At 43.5% G+C, this 23,662-nt stretch overlaps 1 protein-coding gene across 1 annotated transcript; it reads right to left on the reverse strand.

Annotated features, from left to right (window-relative positions):
- Window positions 1–3,074: 3,074 nt before the first annotated feature.
- On the reverse strand, window positions 3,075–12,817 carry gng13b (guanine nucleotide binding protein (G protein), gamma 13b). The gene is made up of 4 exons (XM_034539744.1): window positions 12,461–12,817; window positions 12,165–12,288; window positions 5,468–5,597; window positions 3,075–3,667 (listed from the first exon to the last, which is right to left on the reverse strand). The coding sequence occupies exons 3-4, from the start codon at window positions 5,563–5,565 to the stop codon at window positions 3,562–3,564; spliced, it is 204 nt and encodes a 67-aa protein (XP_034395635.1). The 5' UTR covers window positions 5,566–5,597; window positions 12,165–12,288; window positions 12,461–12,817; the 3' UTR covers window positions 3,075–3,561.
- Window positions 12,818–23,662: the final 10,845 nt, after the last annotated feature.

Here is a 23,662-nt window from a genome sequence, read left to right on the forward strand (position 1 = left end):
TCACTTTTCCAATTTCCGGCTTGAATATTGGGTTGTTTTGTTTCGTATTACTTCGCCCCAACAAATAAGTTGGAAGTGGCATATCTCTTCTGCTGGCGTCATTTTGCATTAGAATTTTGTCCCACAATGAAAGAAATAAGATGAAAAAAGATGCACACGTGACAGTGATCCAAAGGGACCAGGCCGCTGTTGAAAATGTACTGCTTTTGCTTCCACAGGTTGATACAAAACACACAGAAATCAACCAAATTGTCTAAAAATCTTCTACTTTATTCAGTAAGATACATGTTTTTTGTAAAACATTCAATAAAAAATGATCTCAATTTATTGCTCATTGTCATCTTTACACTAGGACTTGATCCGATGCATAATATTTGTTTCTTCTTTCCCAAAGCACTCTCACAAGGAATATGTTGCTAGATATTTAGACAAGATTTTATGCCGTCACTATAATAGTAATAACTTACATACGCACGTTCAGGTTATATAAAAACAAACCAAACAAAGTTACAGTTGCTGAACAGGAAATAGAGAAGGGACAGGCAGGCTCAGGGATCCTCTCACGTACTTTTGGAGAAGCGTTTGTTGCTTTTCCAGTGGTGTTGTAAGAGAGAAAAAAGAAAAAAGTTTCAAACCGTTGAGTTGTGAGATCCTGTTGGCGGAGGGAATAAACTTACACTGGAAAAGCTACAAACCTGAAGCTCAGACGTCTTTATACAGCGGAAGCGGTTTTAAAAGCCTACATGCATTAATCATGAAATTACAAGGCTATATTATAACGCAAAGCTTAAAAGTATCATTCTGTCAACCAGGAAACACACATTGTACATTTTGAAATGAAATAAGCGCGGTGTTGACTGTACATGCCGGTGAACCACGGAGCCTAAAAAATGGCTCCATTGGGAGTCGTCATGTTGCACATATGCTTATTGTTGATCTAAATTCTCTGGCCTCACTTCAGCTACAGTGATGCCATTCTTTACATTTGCAATTTCCTTCTTTTTTTCTGTTCACAAAAAAAAATGTTTTAATAAATCTAAAACATGTCGGTATGATTGGATGGAATCTTTGCTAAGGGGTCGTTCACATGCCGCAGGATTTATTTTTTTTGCGCCCCCTCAAATTAATTGTTGACAATGTAGACATGCCAGTGAAATGTTGCCATGTGCAAGCACCTGTTTTCCTGTAGCGCACACCGTGCGCATCATGTGATGAGGAACAACGAATCACAGATGGCAGATTTTAATAGATATTTTAGGGCTACCAAGAGTCTTGAGATCTATCCCACTGACATCCGGTTGAAAGGTCAGCCAAACTGACAACCATCTACTTTTGTTTAGACAGTGAGTGAGACAGCATCATCATCGCCGTGGCAGTACCGTGGATAAAAAGATTAAAAGCGGTACGGTTTTCCACGCGTTTATTTTTGAGTCGCAACATGTGAACGGCCCCAATGAAGATGGCAACTGCATGTTTGATAAAAACATAAACAATTTAAAACCACTCCGTGGATCGTATACTTAATTTTGAGTTATTTATTTTAGATTTTTTTTAGGACCAAAGTCCTTCAAGCAGTGAGTAGCCTTCGGGGAAACGCATATGAGACTCATTACAGTACTGAGATGATGTGAGGCTCCCCTGTCCCAAGTCATTTAGAGAAGCCCACATCCTTGCCACTCCTCCTCATACACATTCTCAATAAGCAGCGCGTGTGTGTGTGTGTGCGTTTTGTTGATCTTCTCGGCCTCAGGCCTGCCTGTGTGTGTGCATGTACAGTATGTGTGGTGCGTGCTTCACAATCCACAAGGGAGCCTAAAAAATATATTCATAATAACACACACAAAAACACAGTTACAGTCACGTGCACGCACACACAGGCCAATTCTGAGGTCAGTGGTTATCATGCCATGTATTTACATTCTCGTTTTAAGGAAACTGTGTACAAGGCAGTAGTAGATGGTGGTTCTGGCAAGGTGTAGTCCAGAGGGGGTGCAGACATAGGACAGAAAAACTAAGGTGACCGAAAGGTCTCATCAATAAAGAAATAAATAAATATCAATAAAGAAAGATCAATAAGTTAATAAGTTAAGTTAAAGCGGTCTGTCTGTACATGTGTGGAGAGAGATTGTGTGCGTGTGCGTGTGTGTCCTCAGGGGCTGTCGCTAAGGAGGAGGAGCAGTAAACTCAACCCTGGCGACCCCCAGAGACCCAGAGCTCAACACAAACAGAGCTGCTATGAAACCTCCTGACCTAATGACACCGGGGGCAAAAACAACACCGGTTGCAGATCCAAGTCTCAAGAGAATGTAGATAGCCACGCTTTGCTAGTCGCGCAAAATCAAACCGGACACACACACACACAACTGTTGAGGAGTCGCACAATTCCACTGTCGCGCTGCATCGTTCTTCTGCGCTCGCGCGTGTTTGTTTCTCGCTCGTCTCAAGGACGGCAGGCTGATCGGACCGGCCTTCGACCGTTTTTTAATACGCTTGTTTCCACACAAAAAATCGTGGGGATTCTTCTTTTTGTCTTTCCAAAAATCGGATCTGTAACAGTGGCATCATTTGTTTGACTGTGGTTAACATAGTGACACAGTTATGCAATAAGTTGATCATTTGTAAATGCAGCACGCAAACCTATAAAGATTTAAAATGGGTGGTAATGAAATTCATAACGTCACAACGGCTTGCAGTATATGCAGACGACGGCACCGTGTTCGATAGCCGTCAGATTTGTTATCCAAGGACCCAATTGCTCAAACCGCTAAATAGGAATCCCCCATCTGTTCTGTATGTTAAGGTTAGTTGTTTGAGAGAAAGTCTGGGGAATTAAAACCATTGTCTGTAAGCCAATACCAGCACTTATTTGGTGTATTAATATACTGTTTCGTCATTTAATTATGAATCATTATAGGTTCTTGTGGTTTAGTTTAGTTTGTCGACCACATACCTGCGCAATCTATTGATGTTCATATTCAAAAGTACTAAAACCATGCTTAGGTTTTTTGATTTGTTAGAGCAAGTGGTTTATAGCTCAAAGTTCCGCCCCAGCTGATCTGCGGTCAGTCTGGCAGTGAGGATTTGACTACAGTTTATTACAACGCATCAAAAATGGAAGAGAAAAACAAGTGCTATGCACACAATGATGAGTAGAGATTGTAGAAAGCGTGTGAACTGGCAGCTGCATAAATACCATATATCATACAGAGACACGTAATAGGAATATTGATCATCATATATATCGTATGCAATCGCCGTGGCAGGAATAAACTTGCAGTGGATGTGTGTGGCGGTCGGGGGCAAAAACCCAGAGTTTGGAGTGTGTAAGTGTGTGTGTGTGTGTTTGTGTCTCTGTGCTTTGTTGCAGTGCATTCGGGGAAGTCGGGGGTGGGGGGGGGACATCAGCTGTCGTACATTCAAGGTGAGAGGTTGGGGTGCGTTGTCCAGCCGTGGCCCTCACAGGCCAGGGGACAGGAGGGTCAGGTCCAGGGGCTCATCTACAGGTGCGTGTTGGTCAGAGTGGTTCAAGGTGAAAGGTTGGGCAGTGGTGGTTGGTTTCTTCTAGAGAAGGATGCACTTTCCTTTCTCCACCCACGGGTTGCTCTTCATCAGCTCCGGGTTCAGGAAGGGATCCTCCGGGACGCCGTCCTCTATCCACTTTACCAAACTTTATGGAGAGAGAGAGATTTTTAAAATTCCAGATGGAAGTTTATCACCACAATCCATCCTCTATCTCCGCTCTCTCTTTTTCCCATACAAGGCCAGAAAGAGAGAGAGAGAAGGGCATTTCAGTCTGTCTAGCTTAGCCCAAATATCCCTTTGCTTCTTTCCAAGCCCTATTGTTGTCATCTGGAACTTTAAGTTAACAACAAGAGTGCGGTGCGCTCAGCGGAGTAAAACCAGACTGCTGATTTGACATATTTTTTGTCAAAGAAAATGAAGAGAGATTTCGGTAAAAACAATGTCAATATATATATGTGTATACATTATTATTGTGTCTTTCTGGCATGTTGATATCGTCACAGTTAGTGTCGCATCGCCATTGTCTCGTCTTAGTCGTGGAAGGGGTGGTCACCATTTTAGTAAACAAAATGAATAAATTAATATTTTACAGCGTAGCAATCAGATGCAACATTTGTTATCGCTGTGTTTGCGCTGTAATTTTGTTTGTACAATATTGCTAGCGTAATATCGTTAGCGTAATATCGTTAGCGTAATATCTTTTGTGAATCGAAACCTTGAGATGGAATTGATGCCCAATTCACGGAGGTGCTATTTGTTGATGCAAATCCATTCTTCGTGAATTTGCCCAGAGTAATTTGCCCAGAGTGTAATGAAATTGGCAACGGTGTATTTAATTGTCTCAGGAATTGAACTTATGAATACATATGTTATTTAAATTCAGTCAGTTACCCCTCACAGTACTTTGAAGTGAATATACAGTATATATATATTTCTTTTCATTCAGTAATGTTTTTTAGATTCCCAACACACTGGCCCTGAATACTTCTGTACATGAAAAACAGCGAGTCTGTCTCAGAAGTGTTTCCTCTGAGCTCCCTCGCATGAGATGGACAAAGAGAGTGCTGAACAGAACCTAATGACGGCCGCTTGCTTTGCTTAATGCGGCGTGTACCGCGACTGTGACAATAGCCCTCTAGGCAGCATTAGTTAATGAAGCCATATCACTGTTTTATTGCTGTGGTGGAGTGACTAATGCTGTCACACTCAAAGTCATTGTGTCCATTGTACTTATCAGCAGATACCTCTTTCCGTCGGTGTGTAATGGAGTAACCCACTGAATACTTGAGATAGCTCGGGAGCACTTCAGCACTTGTTCCAGAGCTTTCAACCGCATCACACAGCCTTCTTTAGCAGATGTGGTTTGCTCGGTAGTTACGGAGCCGTCTGTGAATAAAGCTGCCGGCTGCCACACTGACCAGTCACGTTTGATTTAATGTAAAGGCCTAATTTATGGGAATGAGCTTTTTCGCTTTGAACACAACAGTTGCTCTTTATTTCTATGTTTACAACAATGCTGTTATTACAGTGGTGGTTGTGCGTCGGTAAAAAGAAACAAAAGCTAGCCGGTTTCCCGGCTAATTGCTGCTGGCTGTAGCTTCATATTTACTGTACAGACATGATAGTGGTATTAATCCTCTCAACTAACGAGCAAAAAAGCTTGGCTTAAAAATAAAAACTTAAATTTGTGCATGCGGTGTCCAGCTATTGCCCTGAGATAAACTGCCGGCCTGTCCAGGTGAACCCAATGTCAGCTGGGATCGGCTCCAGCGCCCCGGCGCAACCCTGAATAGCGGTTTCAATAACCGAATGGAATGGTGTCCAACACGTTTTTTTACTAAATGCTACACAGTGGCAAAAACAAAGCTGTTTAATTTCAGAGCTACTCATCACAGTGGCTTTTGGGGCGTTGAACTCTTCGCTTGTGGAACTCGAGCCAACTCACTCGGTCACCGTTTTGGAGGACTTCTCTCGTTTGAAGGCCAGCTGGTACTTGAGGCTCTCCACCTCCTTCTTCATCTGGGGCAGGTCCATCTCATCCATGGCTGCAGCTCGATGTGGGGCAAATGTTCTACCTGTGTACAGCGGGCAGGGGCGGTTAAAGTTATGCAGCACTTAACACCGTGAAACAAAACACTTTTTTTTCCGTACTGCCACTCCCAGCATCGCATGCGGGTCAGAGTAGAGTAGTTGATATTCAACAGGGAGGGAAATGAGACAATGTTTGTTCTCCCCTGCCGAAAAAAAGGACAGCCTGTACTCGTGCCGCGTCCCATTTCTTTCAATTTGCGCTCAATCTTCTCCCATCCCACTGCGTGTGCTTTTAAAATGTAGTGGTCCCAACACAAAACTTCACTCCGTGAGATGAGTACTGGTGATTAGGAGTGCATGAGAGCCTCACGGGTTCTACAGTTTCTGTGTATGACACCGGCACATTGTAAAAGCAAATCTTGTGCTGAGTTCTTAAAACAACCTAAACTCAAAGCCAGTCACCCAGCACAGTAAAACCAGGCCTCCATCTACAATCTGTAGAGATGAATGCATCAGTAATATGCACGTTAACAGCTCATATTCACTTCGCCCAAAACTGTAAGTTGGTAGGAGTAGCCGCAATTAACAAAACATAGAATCCGTACCTAAAGTTGAAGATTAAGAATTGCATTGTGTCTTTCTGTAGGTCGACAGAACACTAATGTATTCATAGAGAGTTTTACTTTATGCTACATGTAAGGTTTCTCCACTTGATGGATACAATCTTACAGAATTTGTGGAAACTAAAATCCTGATGCAGTTATATGGTGCTACCAGTGCAGCCTTGGGCGTGAGGGAAAAAGATGGATGTAACCAGGGCAACGTCACGGCTAGCTACCGCTACCGCTAACACACACCAACCCTGCCTTTACACACAGTGTATTTAGGACTTCACATAACCCGGCACACACACACAAACACACACACACACACACACACATTTGTTTGGATTAAAGTGAAATGTATTATGGGTTATGGACAGTTTGCACCTCTATCTCATATGTAAAGATCAGGAAAACACATGACCCTATATTTATATATCATTCATCACTGGAATTTGTAACTCAGGGACACTGCAGGTAAGAAAGCCAAACATGCCAGTGGTCAACTTTTCTACAACAATATTGCCTCCATTCTCATTCGCTGCCTCTTTTTCTTTGTCTGTTGCTCACTCTCCCTCTCACTCCCCACCCACGGTCTATGTCCACTCTACCCTCTCAACAATACTCTTTCCCTCTTGTGTGTGTACTAGTGTTTGTGTACCCTTGAGTGTATGTGTGTGCGCACCCGTGTGAGTCATTTGAGGATTGGGATGAGCCAAGCTCTTGTCTGGTCTGCACTCAGAATCGATCCCACCGAGGTGCTCCAGCACCGAAACAACAATGATATTTTTTTAAGGGGCATTGAATAATACTTGATATTACGCAATTGTCCTTTATGACAGTTTAGTGAGTGAGGGGGCGTTGCGAGGCAGGAAATAGCTGCACCGAATTCAACACCTACTTCACCGCATGGTCAAGCTGCTAATGAGCGGCACCCAGCACAATAGGCATGTTTAATTTTTTATTTAAATGGCTCTGAAAAACTCTCTACGTCTATTTTTAACTGATTGCAGAGTGGCTCGATTTGGAAAAATTGAAGATTATATATATAAAAACAGGAATCTAATGATGCAAATACATACATGCTTTTTTTTCTATATACTGTGTGTCCCTGCCACATATTGGAAAACAATGTTATATATATATATATGTTAGATATATTTTAGATGTGACTAGAAAAGCGCTATACAAGTACAGGTCCATTTACCATTTAGTAAATTAGAGTCCATTTAGAGGCAAATAGGCCATAAAGCAGGGTATGCTTTAGGGCGGGTCTTGCTGCTACCAGAGCCGTATACAGTGTCACTCCGTCACTCTTCTGATTCCAAACATGGTAACCTCTATTCACTGGCTTCAAAAAAACAACAGCATGGCGACAGCCGCAGTCCAAGATGACGATGGCAAAAAATCTGTAAACTCAAGGCTTCAAAGCAGCGTCACACAAACCAACGGGTGACGTCGCGATGCCGATGTCCACTAAATATCGACACGGTATGGTCCCATACAATATTTCACTAACAGGAGGGACAAGAAAAGGCTGTGGCTCAATAAGGCGTGACGGGCATAATCAGTTAGTGAAGTGTGTGTATGTGTGTGTTCTTCTGTGAGTTTGAGGTAAACACCAGGTGCAATATTATATGACAGTGTGTGCGTGTGTGTGTACACCAATATTGGAGAGGCAGAGAAAAGCAGAGAGATGGCTGAGATCAGGCTGCAGCAGCATCCTCCAGAGACGACAGGAGGATTGAATGCTCTTCCCCTTTCTTACTCTATTGCTCACCATCTCCTTCATCCCTGTTTTCCACTCTCCCCTCTATTTGTCTGTTCCATCCATCTCTTTCCCCGGGCGCTACATTGTTGGCTGTCTCACTTACGAATAGAAAACTACATTTACTTTGTGAGCACAGGACAAACAGCTCTGTACGATGAAAAGAAAAAGTATAATCTTGATCACCATTTGGTATCTCAATTTAATATTTTCTCACGTACAGAAAAACTCAAATAATGCACTACATACTCAATTTTGCATGCCATACGATACATAGTGTGAATACTATGTCAGCATATGATTTCAAACAAAGCCTTGATGTCAAAGCGATGTTTTTAAACAACGTTTTTCTCCGCTCACTCATCAATCTACCTGTCTGTCACTATTATATTGTCCCCATTCTATCGCATTTACCTTTCCTTCTCAAATTACCCCACCTCTCGTCTGCTCAATAGCCAGCCCGCGCATCTCCGTGTTTATGTTTCACATCCTACCAGCTAATTAACACATGAGCAAACGTTGAGCTCTGGTCAACCCTTAAGGTAACTAATGAAATTACAAATCATGGAAATGAGCAATGCCATGTGGCTTACTGTTGTCTTACACCGAGAGGTTTAAATCTAAGATATTAGACGAGACAGGTCGCCCCCCCCCCGTGCTGCATTCTCACTGTCTTCCTCTTATCGCTCTCTCGTATCTGTTTTCCATCTGTCCGCTGCCGTCTTCCACGAATGCCTCCGCACTAAGTGCTTCCTGTCCAGCTGTACAGATTTCAAAACACTTAATCCAACGCTCCACACGTGATCTGCCAGGAGCTATTATGGTCGTTACTGATAGAAACCCTACACAATAACGCATCCCATCCAAACCAGCCGCCATATTTAAAGGCGCTTGTGTAATTTTATTCAAACCAATATACATATATTTCTTTTACAAAATTAATATAAACCATTCTCATGAAGCCTCATCTGTTTTATCACACGGAAAGCTCATCTCACGGTACTGAAGAGCACATCCGTGGTTAATTCATCTATCTGCCATCGGGAAAAAACAGAGTCTGTATCAAAATGTCGTCCGTAGTCGCCGTGACGTCCCCCGTTGGTTTTTGTGGGCTGTCGTTATGAAGCCTCGAGTTTGGCGATTTGGCTGTCGCCATCTTGGATTACGGCCGTCGCCATCTCGTCGCGGTGAACGGAAGTTGCCATAGAAAGACGCCGTATACGACAGCAATCTGTCCGTCCCAGTAAACCTGCCCATACTGTTTTATGGTCTATTTGACTCTAAATGGGACCGTAATTTACTAAATGACTTGAAACTAGAGAATGAGAGCATAAACTCATGTTTACAATGTGAGGTAATAAATCAAGTGAGAAGTCGGGTCGTTTTCTCAGCTGCTGTCTCAAACTCGTTATGTCATCAGGTTTAAAGTCCGGGGACCGTGAACGGGAGATGTTGAATGTTCTTTTTCATTTTGTATTCTATTGTAGTGTTCTCGGTTGTGAGACAGAACATGTAGCTATAAACTCAGGAAATCATCAAAAACGAAGCGTCTCTGCACTTTATACGCAATATCACCAATTTGAGTTTCAGCGCTCGAGTTTTTGGATTTGGGAGAGTTGTTCATGTTTATTAATATATATTTTTGGACCATCAAAATAACGTGTATGAATTTAGACAATGGTCGCAGTTCCCCTTTAACACACAGTACAGCTGAGGCTCTCTGGAATGTTATAAATGTGGTATTGGTCACAAACCAAAGTTATGGACACATTCTAATCTTGACGATGGCACCAAAGTCAGCTGGAGACATTTTGAGGAGACCAGGTACGGCTGTGCTAAAGCTCATGGTGATCCATCTAGTCGTTGTTGAGCTATTACAGTCTGGACCGGAGTGGTGGACTGCGGAAATGACAAACCGGCTGTCAACTTTGTCATCCTTGGAGACACGCTGCTAGTATGATGGTAACACACAAAATAAATAGATTGAATGTTCCTGGATCCTGGGGGGGGGGGGGGGGGGGGGGGGGGGGGGGGGGGGGGGGGGGGGGGGGGGTTGTTCAGTGGCGAACTCCAGCGGACGTGTTGCTTTAAGGGAGGTCGTTGTCGAATTAACTTTTTGCTCTGGAATTATGATAGACGACGGACCAGTTAATTACATTTGCTTTATTAAAAACTATTTTTTGAGATCTTCTAATCAAACTTTTTTTCTTTTTTTTACTCTTCGTCTCTGCCTGAAGGCAATTTAGGCCAAATCTGGTATCTCCAGCGTGTTTTCTCAGAGATAATTAACAACTCTCCGAGCCTCTGAAAATATGGTGTTCTGTCGTTGTGTGGCTCGGCATCCAAAAGGCTGCTGCTTAAAGACATGTTTTGGTGTGTGTGTGTGGTGGGGGCTGTGGGGTGGTTGTTTTTTGGGGGGATGGGGTTGGGGCGGGGTGGCATGTAATGTAGGTTGCGTGGTGATTTGGGTCAAAAGCATCCAGAGATTAACCTCTACCCCCCCACTCCACCTCTTACAAAGTAATACACTGTACGTGTGCGTGACAGCGGAGCAGGTGTGGCGAGCCGCTACCGCACTAATGCTCAGTGTGTTGAATCGCTCTGTCTGACTCGATGGTCAACGATGGCGGCTTGAAAGAGAAAACCAAAAGGTGAGGGGCACGTCTGAAAAGTGAGCGAGTGAAAGAGGTGCAGGCATGGAGGGAGAGACGCAAGGCAGGAAGAGACGGATGAAGGGAAACAGAGTGAGAGTGTCACTATAGCTACTGCATTGTAAATAGAGACTAAAAATAGAAAGGAGCAGGCAGAGCGCCCCTGACCAGCTGAGAGTGGAGGCAAAGAAAGAAGGAAGGGGCTCCTCGTTCAGATACTGCTCAGGGAAATGAATGGCAGACGCTGACAGATGGTATTTGAGCTTTTTACAACCAGCCGGTCCGTTACGACACTCCAATGAGCCCGGAGGCAGCTGACACCAGTCCAGCTGATATCACACCAGCATGGCCCGCCAACATGGGGCTGGGGCCAGTCGATCGGATCTGATCAATATCGGCCTGAACTAAAAAAACTTTGATTCGCCAATATAGGCCTCTACTGAGGTGGTAACCGAAATGGAGTGCTTCCATTGGTACCACCCACAACATTTTCAAATGGAAGCGCGAAAAATAACCGTTATAGTGTGTAGCCAACCAACCTGGACTGCTTGCTGGAAACACTTATGTGTGTCTGTGGATGGGTGTGTGTGGTCTCCACAGGGTGAAAAGGAGACTCAGAGCCAAACGACTACAAAAAGACATCAAAATGGTTACAAAGACCACAATGGCACCCAAAAAGACTACAATGAAAATGACTACAATGACATGCAAATCAAGGACAACAAAGAAATTCAAAACAACTACAAACAGACATGAAGTGATGACAAAGACACGCTAAAAAAACACTACAAAGAGACAACTTCGCAGCCACATAATCATTTTATGACTACAAAAATATGCAAAACAACTATTAAGAGTCAGAAAATGACTATGCGGACATGCAAAACAGTCACGAAAAGTCAAATAACAACTGCACAGCCACAGAAAACTACTACAAAGAGACACAATATGAACACAAAGAGTTCCAAAACGACTACGGAGAGACAGAAATAGACAAAAAAAAACGAAACGAAACGGCTGTTTTCATTCTGGATGTCATAATCATATGAGATATAAAAAGGTGCCCTAGTCTGGCCCCACGATTCGGACGTCCCTGCTCAGAGCCAGTACAAGTACAGGACCAACATCTTCAAACCTTCAAACAGGGTCTGGTGTGAAACAGAGACGGGGGAGGAGGAAGTGCAGTGTAACTTTTATGTAATATTCGTGGGTTCCATATGGCCCAGTATTGAGGTGTGGGTGTGTTTGTTTGTGTGTGTGTGTGTGTGTGTGTGCGTGTGTGTGTTGGGAGGCAGACAGTACAAAGTGTACAAAGTACACTTTAAAATAAAGAGCGGATCACCTACCTCGCATACCCTAAATCATTATTCTTTTTTTCTTCACATAAATCACATTCACAGAAACACATTTTCGAGCCCGTTTGATGCCCAGTTTGTGTTTCACTGCGGGATGATTTTTTTATATATAATTTTGCTGCATAAAGGCCTGTGTTTGGGATATCACAGAGGACTCCCAGCCCTGCTGTGTTTCGGGCCCGGGGAACGACAACCATCGTACAGTGGCGTGAAAACGGCCAGTCGCATCTCTCACCTCGCTGGTGCGCCGGCGGAGGCTGTTGCTCCTTCTGAGTCTGACCGGGGCAGTTGAACCGGAGGAGCGGGGCGAGAGAAGACGGCTGGACAGGCACACGGAGAGAGGGTTCTTCACGTCCCCGCTATAAAAACGGACAACTGCAGACTTAATGTTCGCACACTTTTGTTTATCTCGGCGCGCGCTCTAAAAAAGAGACCGAGGGTAAAATCCGCAGTCTCCGGAGTGAAAAAAGAAGAAGAAGAAAAAGGCGATGACGACCAGCCGTCTGGAGATCCGGAGGAGTCGCTCTTTACCCGGTTAGTTAGCCTCGTTAGTTAGCCTGGTAGTCCGCTTCACGGTTTCTGCCGAAAAGAACGAGGAGTTTGTGTGCGCGCGCGCGTGTGTGTGTATGTGGAAAGGGTAGTGAGAGAAATAGGTAGCGGACAAGTTAACCAGCAGGTCCGTTGCGCGTGCGCTCCGCCGTTCACTGTCCGTTTCTCTGCTGGGAGCCTCCTATAAGAGCGCCCGTGCGCGCGCGTGTGTTAGAGAGAGAGAGAGAGAGAGAGTTCCATGAGGATGCGTTTAGAGTTGACCATGCGAAGAGGAGGAGGAGGAGGTGGTGTTTAAGCAGGTACACAGTCAAGGAAGGAATTCGGATTTCAAAGCGTCTTCACTCTCACACTCTTCAGTGTGTGTGTGTGTGTGTGTGTGTGTGGGGGGGGGGGGGGGGGGGGACGACTCTGGATTTCTGCCCTAATATGGCCACTTATAGCTCCATCTGCAAAAGACAGATTTAGGTTCTCAGTGCAGTAAGGGGGGTGGGAAATATTTGGGTTAGTTTTAATTTCACACATGAGAATCATACGGCATTTGAGACCACAGAAGGGTCCGAGGTCGCTTGACTTCACATGTTGTGTCTCCAGTTGCCGCTTCAGTGATGATACTGCTCGGTGCTACAGAAACCGGTAGCAACCAGTAGTAACCGTGTGCGAGCTGGTCAGAGTTGTGAAACACTGTTCAGAAACTAGTAGTGCTTAATCTGCTTTGAGTCATCTCCACTCAGTTTCAGCATTTCAGGCCCAAAATAAATACCCAGGGTGCACTGCAGTTTTTAGTACAGCCAAGTGGCTTCTTTCCAGGAAGTCAGCAGCAGGAACATTTTATTTTTATTTTTTATGGAAGGTAGTACTTGGTGTAAAAGGATGTAGCTACATTCCTTGTGAAGGTACTGTTGCTAAACATTTTAGTGTGTACCACAACTCAATACTGCCGTGGTGTACGAGGTTCTCTGATTTATAAACTGTTGCCTGATCAATTTAACAAACAAAACATTGTATATTTGTTTTATCTATATAATTTTTTTATTTAAATGTTTTCAATGAAAATGAAATGGTGATTATATTGTAAATCTAGGATGATAGTGGATTCTTTCTGATCACTGGGGGCAGTGCAAGTACTCGGAGTAACAGAAGAATGCCCAAAAAATGAAATAGTGGGTTACTTTTATCTGAGAATATCTTTTATTAACCATGAAAGGGTTAACAGAATGTCACGTGTTTTACTCTCCTGACCTGCATGGTGCATAATGACTATCATTTTCTATAGAAATCTCAATACAAACACATGCACATGCACAATTCATCAGTCGGGCAGCATGCGGTTCATTCATTTTTATCTGTTCAGGTGTCCTATTGAAAGGGGAAAAGCCTGATTAAACAACAGCACACACACACACACACACAGAAGAATGGATGCTCGGTGTAGTTGGTTGGATTTAACATATGTATAGAGAACACGATGGAAAGACAAATTCAACCTCAAACTTGAAGGCTGCCTTTTCTGAAGATCAGGTAATGGCTGAAACATTCCAAAAAGGTTGATGTAATGAAACAGTTGAAATTGTACTTGAAGTGGTAGATGGAATACAGAACGGACAGTAGCTGAATTTGCAGTGGTTGGAGTCTTAATTTATTCGTGGTATAAGTTGAAGCAAAAGTGCTGATAAGAGCTGAAGATTCAATGGTGTGGGGCACTGAAAGTTGAAATGTCAGCCAAAGCGTGGGCGATGAATTGTGTTGGAAGTGTCTGTTGAGGTGGAAGTTCTGAAAAATATTCAGTTAAATATTCATAAAGTTGTTTCAAGTGTACAATAGAGAAGTGTCAGTTAAAGTGTCAGCTGACGTGTAAACACAGAGAGCAGTTAAAGTTCCCAGCAACAGCAGTTTGTTTGTAACAAACGGAAGAAAGACTGCCAGATAGCCACCATGGATAAACAAAGATAAGGGTGCACTTACAGAAACTCAAACATGAAGCCCAAGGGGAAAAAAAGACCTTTAAATACAGGATGGAAAAAGTAACAGTTTTAATTTATCAGACAAATTGTCTCTTCTATTTGCGAACAACCAGTCAAAAGTGAGACTGCTTCAGTGCATGTCCTGTCTTCAAACTTTGCATTCAGAGTGGAGAGCAGCAGTCTTCCTGGTCTGAGGCCAGTGCTGTTATCTGCTGCTGGCTATCAGCACAGTGTTCTTCAGATAGGAGCGCTGAGCAGCGCTTCATTCCTGCTCTGATAATGTTACACTGACTGACTTTCAGCCTGGTGTCAGAGACAACTATATATATATATATATATATATATATATATATATATATATATATATATATATATATATATTACATGTCATTTTATATATATATATATATATATATATATATATATATATATATATATGTGTATATGTATGTACACTGTCTATATGATAGAAAACTTTATTAGTCAAACTCATTTGCCACCGTTTCTCATACTCATAAAGACAACACAATATAGACACAGTCCACAGTGCACAAAAAACACATTACAAAGAATAAATAATACCATACAATGCCATATGATTGATATCAGAAAGATCTAAAGATCTAAAAACCACATCGAAAGGTGTTCATAAAAAAATCCAACTGCTACTGGAATAACAGACCTTCTGAGAGGTTCAGTAGAACACTGAGGCATCCCGATTCTCTCACTAAATGAGCGTCTGAGACCATTGCATTACATTACATTACATGTCATTTAGCTGACGCTTTTATCCAAAGCGACTTACAATCATTAATATCACAGTGTAGTGGATATACCCAGGCGAAAAAAATATATACTAAATCTTAGCATACTTGAGTATACTTGAAGCCCTACTAATCATATTTAAAGTGTTTTATTTTGGAATAACTAATTGTGTACTTAATATATATAAGTAGTGTTTAAATAGTAATTAAGTACTATTTAAAGTGTATTTAGTATATTCTTTTGTGCAAATTGGAACAACTTAAAGTATACTTAGTACAATTTAAGTACACGACTGTGTATGTGCTAATATGCATGCCGTTAGTTCACTTAAAATATATTTTAATTTCATTTTGAGTATATTTTAAATATATTATTTGTATCTTACAAATATGTAAACATCACATTATTAATATATTTATATTGTGCTAATAATGTGTTATTAGTATACCAAAAGTATACTTTTGGTATACTAATAACACATTATTATTATATTTATAATATACCGCTTATCTCCGTAGCTTTACTACTAATAACCACTATTTTTGTTTTAAACTTGTTGTGGAAATCCCACAAACGTCGTAACATCAAACGCCCTCATGTTTGGGTTTGTAACATCACCCGTAGGCACACACAGCTCGGTGACTTTTACCGACTACGTCTGAATAACTGGATAAAAATCTGCTTTATTCGCATCCATTGTCAGGACCGAACTATGGACCTGAACCCAAATGCGTGACTCGAGAGGCAAAGTTTCAAAATCAAAGTTTATTAAACTGGAAAAACAAACAGAAAACAAACATGAACAAAGTAGAAAAATAACAAGACCTGGCAAATGGCATGGATAACGCTGGTTCTCTGGCACAAAGGACAAGACGAACTGGCCCAGGACAAAGGGAGACAAAGGGAGACGCAGACAATATATACACAGGGTAATTCAATTCAATTTAGTTTATTTAGCTTTACATAAAAACTACCCCAAGCCCCTCTGCAGCCATTTCATGTCTCACCGCCTGTCTTGGGGAGATAACAACATGGATGAGCAACAACTTTCTCCAGCTAAACAGTAGCAAAACTGAAGCCCTCCTTGTTGGCACTCCACACCAGGTTCAGTCATCCTCCATAACTCACCTCACCTTCGATGGTCAGGTCATACCCCTCTCCTCCACAGTCACTAATCTGGGGGTTAGGTTTGATTCTCACCTGACCTTTAATGACCATATAAAACACCTGTGCAAAACCTCCTTCTATCATCGCAAAAACATCTCCAAACTCCGCCACACTTTAACCCTGTCAGATGCAGAGAAGCTCGTCCACGCATTCATCTCCTCTAGACTGGACTACTGTAATTCACTCTTCACTGGGATCACTGGCAAGAACATCCAGAAACTACAATACATTCAAAACAGCGCTGCCAGGATCGTGATGAGAGTCCGGAAATATGAGCACATAACACCCATTCTCCACTCACTCCACTGGCTCCCTGTCTCAACCCGGATTGACTACAAAGTGCTACTCCTCACCCATAAATGCATATATGGACATGCACCTCTCTACCTACAATAACTCATTACTCCCCAAACCTCTACCCGCACCCTCAGATCTACAAACCGCTTGCTCCTCTGGGTCCCCAACACCAAGCTCCGCAGCATGGGCGACCAGGCATTTTGCTCAGCAGCGCCACACTTATGGACCAGTCTCCCTGACCACCTGAGGGCAACACAGACACTGGACTCTTTTAAGACTGGCCTAAAAACCTTTTTATTCAGGAAGGCGTTTTTGAGTTGAGGTTTATGACTTGTCAACTATTTCTTTTTTAATTTTTTTTTTTTATTATAGTTTTAACTATGTACTGGCTCTGTGGCACTCTGAGATTCTTGGATGTAGAGTGCCTTACAAATAGAATGCATTATTATTATTTATTATTATTTTGTACAGCCCAATATCACAAATTACAAATTTGCCTCAGAGGGCTTTACAATCTCATACACATACGACATCCTTGTCCCAGGACCTCACATCGGATCAGGAAAAACTCCCTAAAAATAACCTTTCACAGGGAAAAAAGGGAAGAAACTTTCAGGAGAGCAACAGAGGAGGATCGCTCTCCCCGGATGGACAGATGCAATAGATGTAATGTGTACAGAATGAACAGCATTACAGAGTTACATAAAACACATTACATGAATATGACAATATATGAATGGACCTCCAATCCATGAAACAGAAGAAAGTACGGAGGGGGCGGGGCGATCAGCAGGGCCAACGCGGGAGGCCGGCTTACCAGGCATCAGACACCGCCAGGTCCAATGGAACCTATGAGACGTGAAGTCACAAAGACTCCGGGGAGGAAGCAGAGTTAGTAAGGTACAATGGAGAGATGTAAATTCATCCATAAGTAGAGAGAGAAGGGGTGGAAACAATCAGGGGCGAGGCAGACAATCAGACCAGCGAGAAAACACAGAGGGGAAGTAGCAAGTTTGCCTGAAACGAGAGGAAAGTTAACTTTCAAAATAAAACAGGAAATCACGAGAATAATAAATAGAAAGACAAAGAGCAAACAAATAAACAAACAATTATTGTCTGCAGCTCGGGAGACCTTAAATGGCTGATCCAACCGCAATGGTTGTCCTGCGGGTGCTCCTATTGTGGCAATAGGTGGGAAGTTGTCCAGCTGAGGATCAACCCCGCGGTTGAATCTGCCATTTTAGGTCTCCCGAGCTGCAGCTTATTGCGCTCCTGGCGCTGTTTGATACGCCTGGTATCCACGGTGGCATGTCTGGATAAAGGATGCACCATTTCTGCCGAGCAGATTTGGGGCGGGAAGTGGTTTGTCTAAAGAATCAACCCTGCGGTTGGATCGGCCATTTAAGGTCTCCCGAGCTGCAGCTTATTGCGCTCCTGGCGCTGTTTGATACGCCTGGTATCCACGGTGGTACATCTGGATAAAGGTTGCACCATGTTTGCCGAGCAGATTTGGGGCCTCACCACACGCCTCGGGGGACATGGTTGCCTTGGGGGACACGGTTGCATTGGGGGACATGGTTGTCCTGCGGGTGCTCCTATTGTGGCAATGGGCGGGAAGTTGTTCGGCTGAGGATCAATCCTGCGGTTGAATCGGCCATTTTAGGTCTCCCGAGCTGCAGCTTATTGCGCTCCTGGCGCTGTTTGATACACCTGTTATCCACGGTGGCATATCTGGATAAAGGATGCACCGTTTCTGCCGAGCAGATTTGGGGCGGGAAGTGGTTCGGCTTATGATCAACCCTGCGATCAAAAATAACAATAAAATGCCTATAATAATAATACATCGAATTTATATAGCGCTTTTCAAAACATACAAAGACGCTTCACATAAGGCATAGACATACAGAACAAAACTAAATAGAAAGACAAAGAGCAAACAAATAAACAAACAATTATTGTCTGCAGCTCGGGAGACCTTAAATGGCCGATCCAACCGCAATGGTTGTCCTGCGGGTGCTCCTATTGTGGGAATAGGTGGGAAGTTGTCCGGCTGAGGATCAACCCCGCGGTTGGATCGGCCATTTAAGGTCTCCCGAGCTGCAGCTTATTGCGCTCCTGGCGCTGTTTGATACGCCTGGTATCCACGGTGGCATGTCTGGATAAAGGATGCACCGTTTCTGCCTAGCAGATTTGGGGCCTCACCACACGCCTTGGGGGACACGGTCCCCTTGGGGGACACGGTTGCATTGGGGGACATGGTTGCCGTGGGGGACACGGTTGCATTGGGGGACACGGTTGCCGTGGGGGACATGGTTGAGCGGTGTTTTGTCCCAGCAACGATTTCCCTGCACCTGTACAGTTGGATTGGTAGCCTGACTTCTTAATATTCTTAATATATTCAATATTGTGCCTCTTTTCATTCTCACGTCTTTGCCCTTGTGACAACACTTGACGAAGGACCCGGAGTTTGTCTCTATCGTCCTTCTCCTGTTGTCTCTGAAGCTCTATCAGCTGCTTCTTCTCCTTCATCTGCTGAAGGTGAAGATTGTCTGCTAGAGCCTTCTGGCTAAGCTGTTGTCTCGAAGCTTCTTCCAGTTTACACCTCATCGTCTTCTCGTCAAGACTTTTTTTGTCCTCCGCAATTCCCCGTTTCTCTCGGGTGAGGTCCGTTAGTACCTCTTTTTCCCTGTGCACATTTGCAACACCAGGTTCACGTTTGAATTTGAGGTTCTCCTGGTGAAACCTCTTAGAATTGGCCTCGGCGGTGGCGTGCTCCGGAGGATTTATTTTTACGTGACGCTTTTCCGTTTGTTTGGTACGACGTCTGGCCTCTACTCTGGAGAAATACTTGTGATTAATCTCGGGCAAGATTTCCTCACTGGTCGACTTTTTGACCTTGGGCTGTGTTTCCCCGGAATACATTCTTATCCACGGAGACTCAATCTCAATACTCAAATCAACCTTTTTTGGTGTTACAGTTTTCTGTAATTCCTCCAAGGTTTGGTATTGTATACTCTCTTCTACTGACAGGTTTGGAAAAATACGAGACTTAGTTGATTTTTCCCAGTCTGGTTTGTGCACTGCGAAAACAGGACGACAGATGCCTCCGTCACGCACGTCGAGTTTGGGTAGCTTTGTGAGCTGTTGTCTCGAAGCTTCTTTCAGTTTACGCCTCATCGTCTTTTCGTCCAGACTTATTTTGGTCTCCGCAGTTCCCCGTTTCTCTCGGGTGAGGTCCGTTAGTACCACCCTGTTTACATTTGCAGCACAGACCTCTTTTTCCCCGTGCACATTGGCAACACTGAGTGCACGGTTGATATACTTGTGATTAATCTCGGGCAAGATTTCCTCACTGGTCAACTTTTTGACGTTAGGCTGTCTTTCCCCGGAATGCATCATTATCCACGGAGACTCGTACAAATCAACCTTTTTTGGTGTTACAGTTTTCTGTAATTCCTCCAAGGTTTGGTATTGTATACTCTCTTCTACCGACAGGTTTGGAAAAATACGAGACTTAGTTGATTTTTCCCAGTCTGGTTTGTGCACTGCGAAAACAGGACGACAGATGCCTCCGTCACGCGCGTCGAGTTTGGGTAGCTTTGTGAGCTGTTGTCTCGAAGCTTCTTTCAGTTTACGCCTCATCGTCTTTTCGTCCAGACTTATTTTGGTCTCCGCAGTTCCCCGTTTCTCTCGGGTGAGGTCCGTTAGTACCACCCTGTTTACATTTGCAGCACAGACCTCTTTTTCCCCGTGCACATTGGCAACACTGAGTGCACGGTTGATATACTTGTGATTAATCTCGGGCAAGATTTCCTCACTGGTCAACTTTTTGACGTTAGGCTGTCTTTCCCCAGAATGCATCATTATCCAAGGAGACTCGTACAAATCAACCTTTTTTGGTGTTACAGTTTTCTGTAATTCCTCCAAGGTTTGGTATTGTATGCTCTGTTTTACCGACAGGTTTGGAAAAATACGAGACTGAGTTGATTTTTCCCAGTCTGGTTTGTGCACTGCGAAAACAGGACGACAGATGCCTCCGTCACGCACGTCGAGTTTGGGTAGCTTTGTGAGCTGTTGTCTCGAAGCTTCTTTCAGTTTACGCCTCATCGTCTTTTCGTCCAGACTTATTTTGGTCTCCGCAGTTCCCCGTTTCTCTCGGGTGAGGTCCGTTAGTACCACCCTGTTTACATTTGCAGCACGGACCTCTTTTTCCCCGTGCACATTGGCAACACTGAGTGCACGGTTGATATACTTGTGATTAATCTCGGGCAAGATTTCCTCACTGGTCAACTTTTTGACGTTAGGCTGTCTTTCCCCGGAATGCATCATTATCCACGGAGACTCGTACAAATCAACCTTTTTTTGGTGTTACAGTTTTCTGTAATTCCTCCAAGGTTTGGTATTGTATACTCTCTTCTACCGACAGGTTTGGAAAAATACGAGACTTAGTTGATTTTTCCCAGTCTGGTTTGTGCACTGCGAAAACAGGACGACAGATGCCTCCGTCACGCACGTCGAGTTTGGGTAGCTTTGTGGGCTGTTGTCTCGAAGCTTCTTCCAGTTTACGCCTCATCGTCTTTTCGTCCAGACTTATTTTGGTCTCCGCAGTTCCCCGTTTCTCTCGGGTGAGGTCCGTTAGTACCACCCTGTTTACATTTGCAGCACGGACCTCTTTTTCCCCGTGCACATTGGCAACACTGAGTGCACGGTTGATATACTTGTGATTAATCTCGGGCAAGATTTCCTCACTGGTCAACTTTTTGACGTTAGGCTGTCTTTCCCCGGAATGCATCATTATCCACGGAGACTCGTACAAATCAACCTTTTTTGGTGTTACAGTTTTCTGTAATTCCTCCAAGGTTTGGTATTGTATACTCTCTTCTACCGACAGGTTTGGAAAAATACGAGACTTAGTTGATTTTTCCCAGTCTGGTTTGTGCACTGCAAAAACAGGACGACAGATGCCTCCGTCACGCACGTCTAGTTTGGGTAGCTTTGTGAGCTGTTGTCTCGAAGCTTCTTCCAGTTTACGCCTCATCGTCTTTTCGTCCAGACTTATTTTGGTCTCCGCAGTTCCCCGTTTCTCTCGGGTGAGGTCCGTTAGTACCACCCTGTTTACATTTGCAGCACAGACCTCTTTTTCCCCGTGCACATTGGCAACACTGAGTGCACGGTTGATATACTTGTGATTAATCTCGGGCAAGATTTCCTCACTGGTCAACTTTTTGACGTTAGGCTGTCTTTCCCCGGAATGCATTCTTCTCCACGGAGGCTCAAGCAAAATAACCTTTCTTGGTCTTGAATTTGTGAAGTTCAACATTTCTTCTTTTTTTGGGGGGGGGAGGGGTTAAAAATGTTAAATAGGGGTTAGAAAGAACAAAATAAAATAATGGGGGTTTAAAGGAACTAAACAATGACGAGGGTTCAACAAATGTTAGATGTGTGTTATAAGCTTTAGCTGCCTGATATGAAGACAGGCAGTGATGTCACAAGAATGTTTGAATGTGCCTTTGATTGAACAAAAGCACATTCCAACATTCTTGTGACATCACTGCCTGAACACAAACTGACCACACCCACTTTCCCTTCTCCTCTTTCTGTGGCAACTGTTGCTATGCACTTCAAACGGGGGGGGGGGGGGGGGGGGGGGGGGGGGTTCTGAGATTGGAGTGAGAAAAGGTGATGTCGTGACTCGTGACCAATCGGCATCTTCATTGGGGGGTTAGGATTAGCTTGAATGTCAGGACATCTACTGCTGCAGAGAAAAGGTAACCCGTACGTTAGAAAAAAAATACGATTTTGCATATGTTTGCTGCAATGTGAAGTTTGGTGAAGTTTGTTTAATAAAATAAAACTGCGCAAAAACTTTTGCCAAATAAAAAAGTACACAATATTATGACTATGAATGTTCCCCACAAACGTCAGAACATCAGCCGCCCTCGTATTTGGGTTCATAACATCACCCGTCGCCACACACAGCTCGGTGAATTTCACCGTCTTCTCCAGGAACTGCGTCTGGATGACTGCCGCTTCCAGCGCTACTTTAGGCTAACCTGTAGCTGTATTAAAGAGCTCGGGGGGTCCGCAAACCGCTATGATGTCCTCCATTTTTTTCTGATTCAACAACGGCAGGACAGTGACGGGCGGAGCATCTCAACGCTGATTAGCTTTCGCCAAAGTTGAAATATTTCAACTCGGGCGAAAAATTCGTGCCACCCGATTCGCGTCTAAACGTGTCTGTGCGTTGACTTTGCATGGGATCTGGTCACGCGAAATATTTGCGCCGCGTTCGGTGTGAACGCAGCATATAGATTCAATCAGACAATGGGCTTTCATCAGGGTAGCCTGATGTCAATTATCTTGTTAATTTTAGCTGGCTAATAGGACATTTGATCGACTTAGTTGAGCCACGTACGAGAAATAGGGCCCAGGTCTCAGGGAAAGTTCTTGTTTTAATTGCAGGTTCACAAGGTGTGTTATTGGCTCAAGTAGTTGGGTTCTGTATTTCCTTATCAGTGCAAAATCAAGATTATGGATGTCCTTGGCCTTATAGCTACTGAAATTACTGATAATTTTGTTTATAACAAAAAATAAAAACTTTGATATAAAATAGATTTTGAGAGTTCTGGTCCACCGTGTTGGGTGTCAGTTCACTGGTTTAAAATTGTTTGCAACTCATTTGCAATTTTTGCATTAGGTTCGTTGTTTATTCTCAGTTCCTTTATTCTCTGATACTTATGGGTTTGAGTTGGTTAAACAACTGTTTCCACAATTTGGAACTGCAACCTTTAGCCTCTTCAAAAAGTAATTCATCTTAGCTTTGCGTAGCTCAGTAACAACTTTGTTTCTTAGGCCTGTGTAAATGAGATGATCAGTATCAGTCTTTGTGACTTTTGAGGGCAAAGTCACGTTTTTTCATTAATTGCCAGATATTCCAAGCCATGGAAGTGAGCTCCTTTTAGGGCTGCTGTTCCATGTTTTAGTGTAGCTGTCA

The sequence above is a fragment of the Cyclopterus lumpus genome, chromosome 8 (assembly GCF_009769545.1).
Source record: "Cyclopterus lumpus isolate fCycLum1 chromosome 8, fCycLum1.pri, whole genome shotgun sequence".
In the NCBI taxonomy this organism is placed as follows: domain Eukaryota; kingdom Metazoa; phylum Chordata; class Actinopteri; order Perciformes; family Cyclopteridae; genus Cyclopterus; species Cyclopterus lumpus.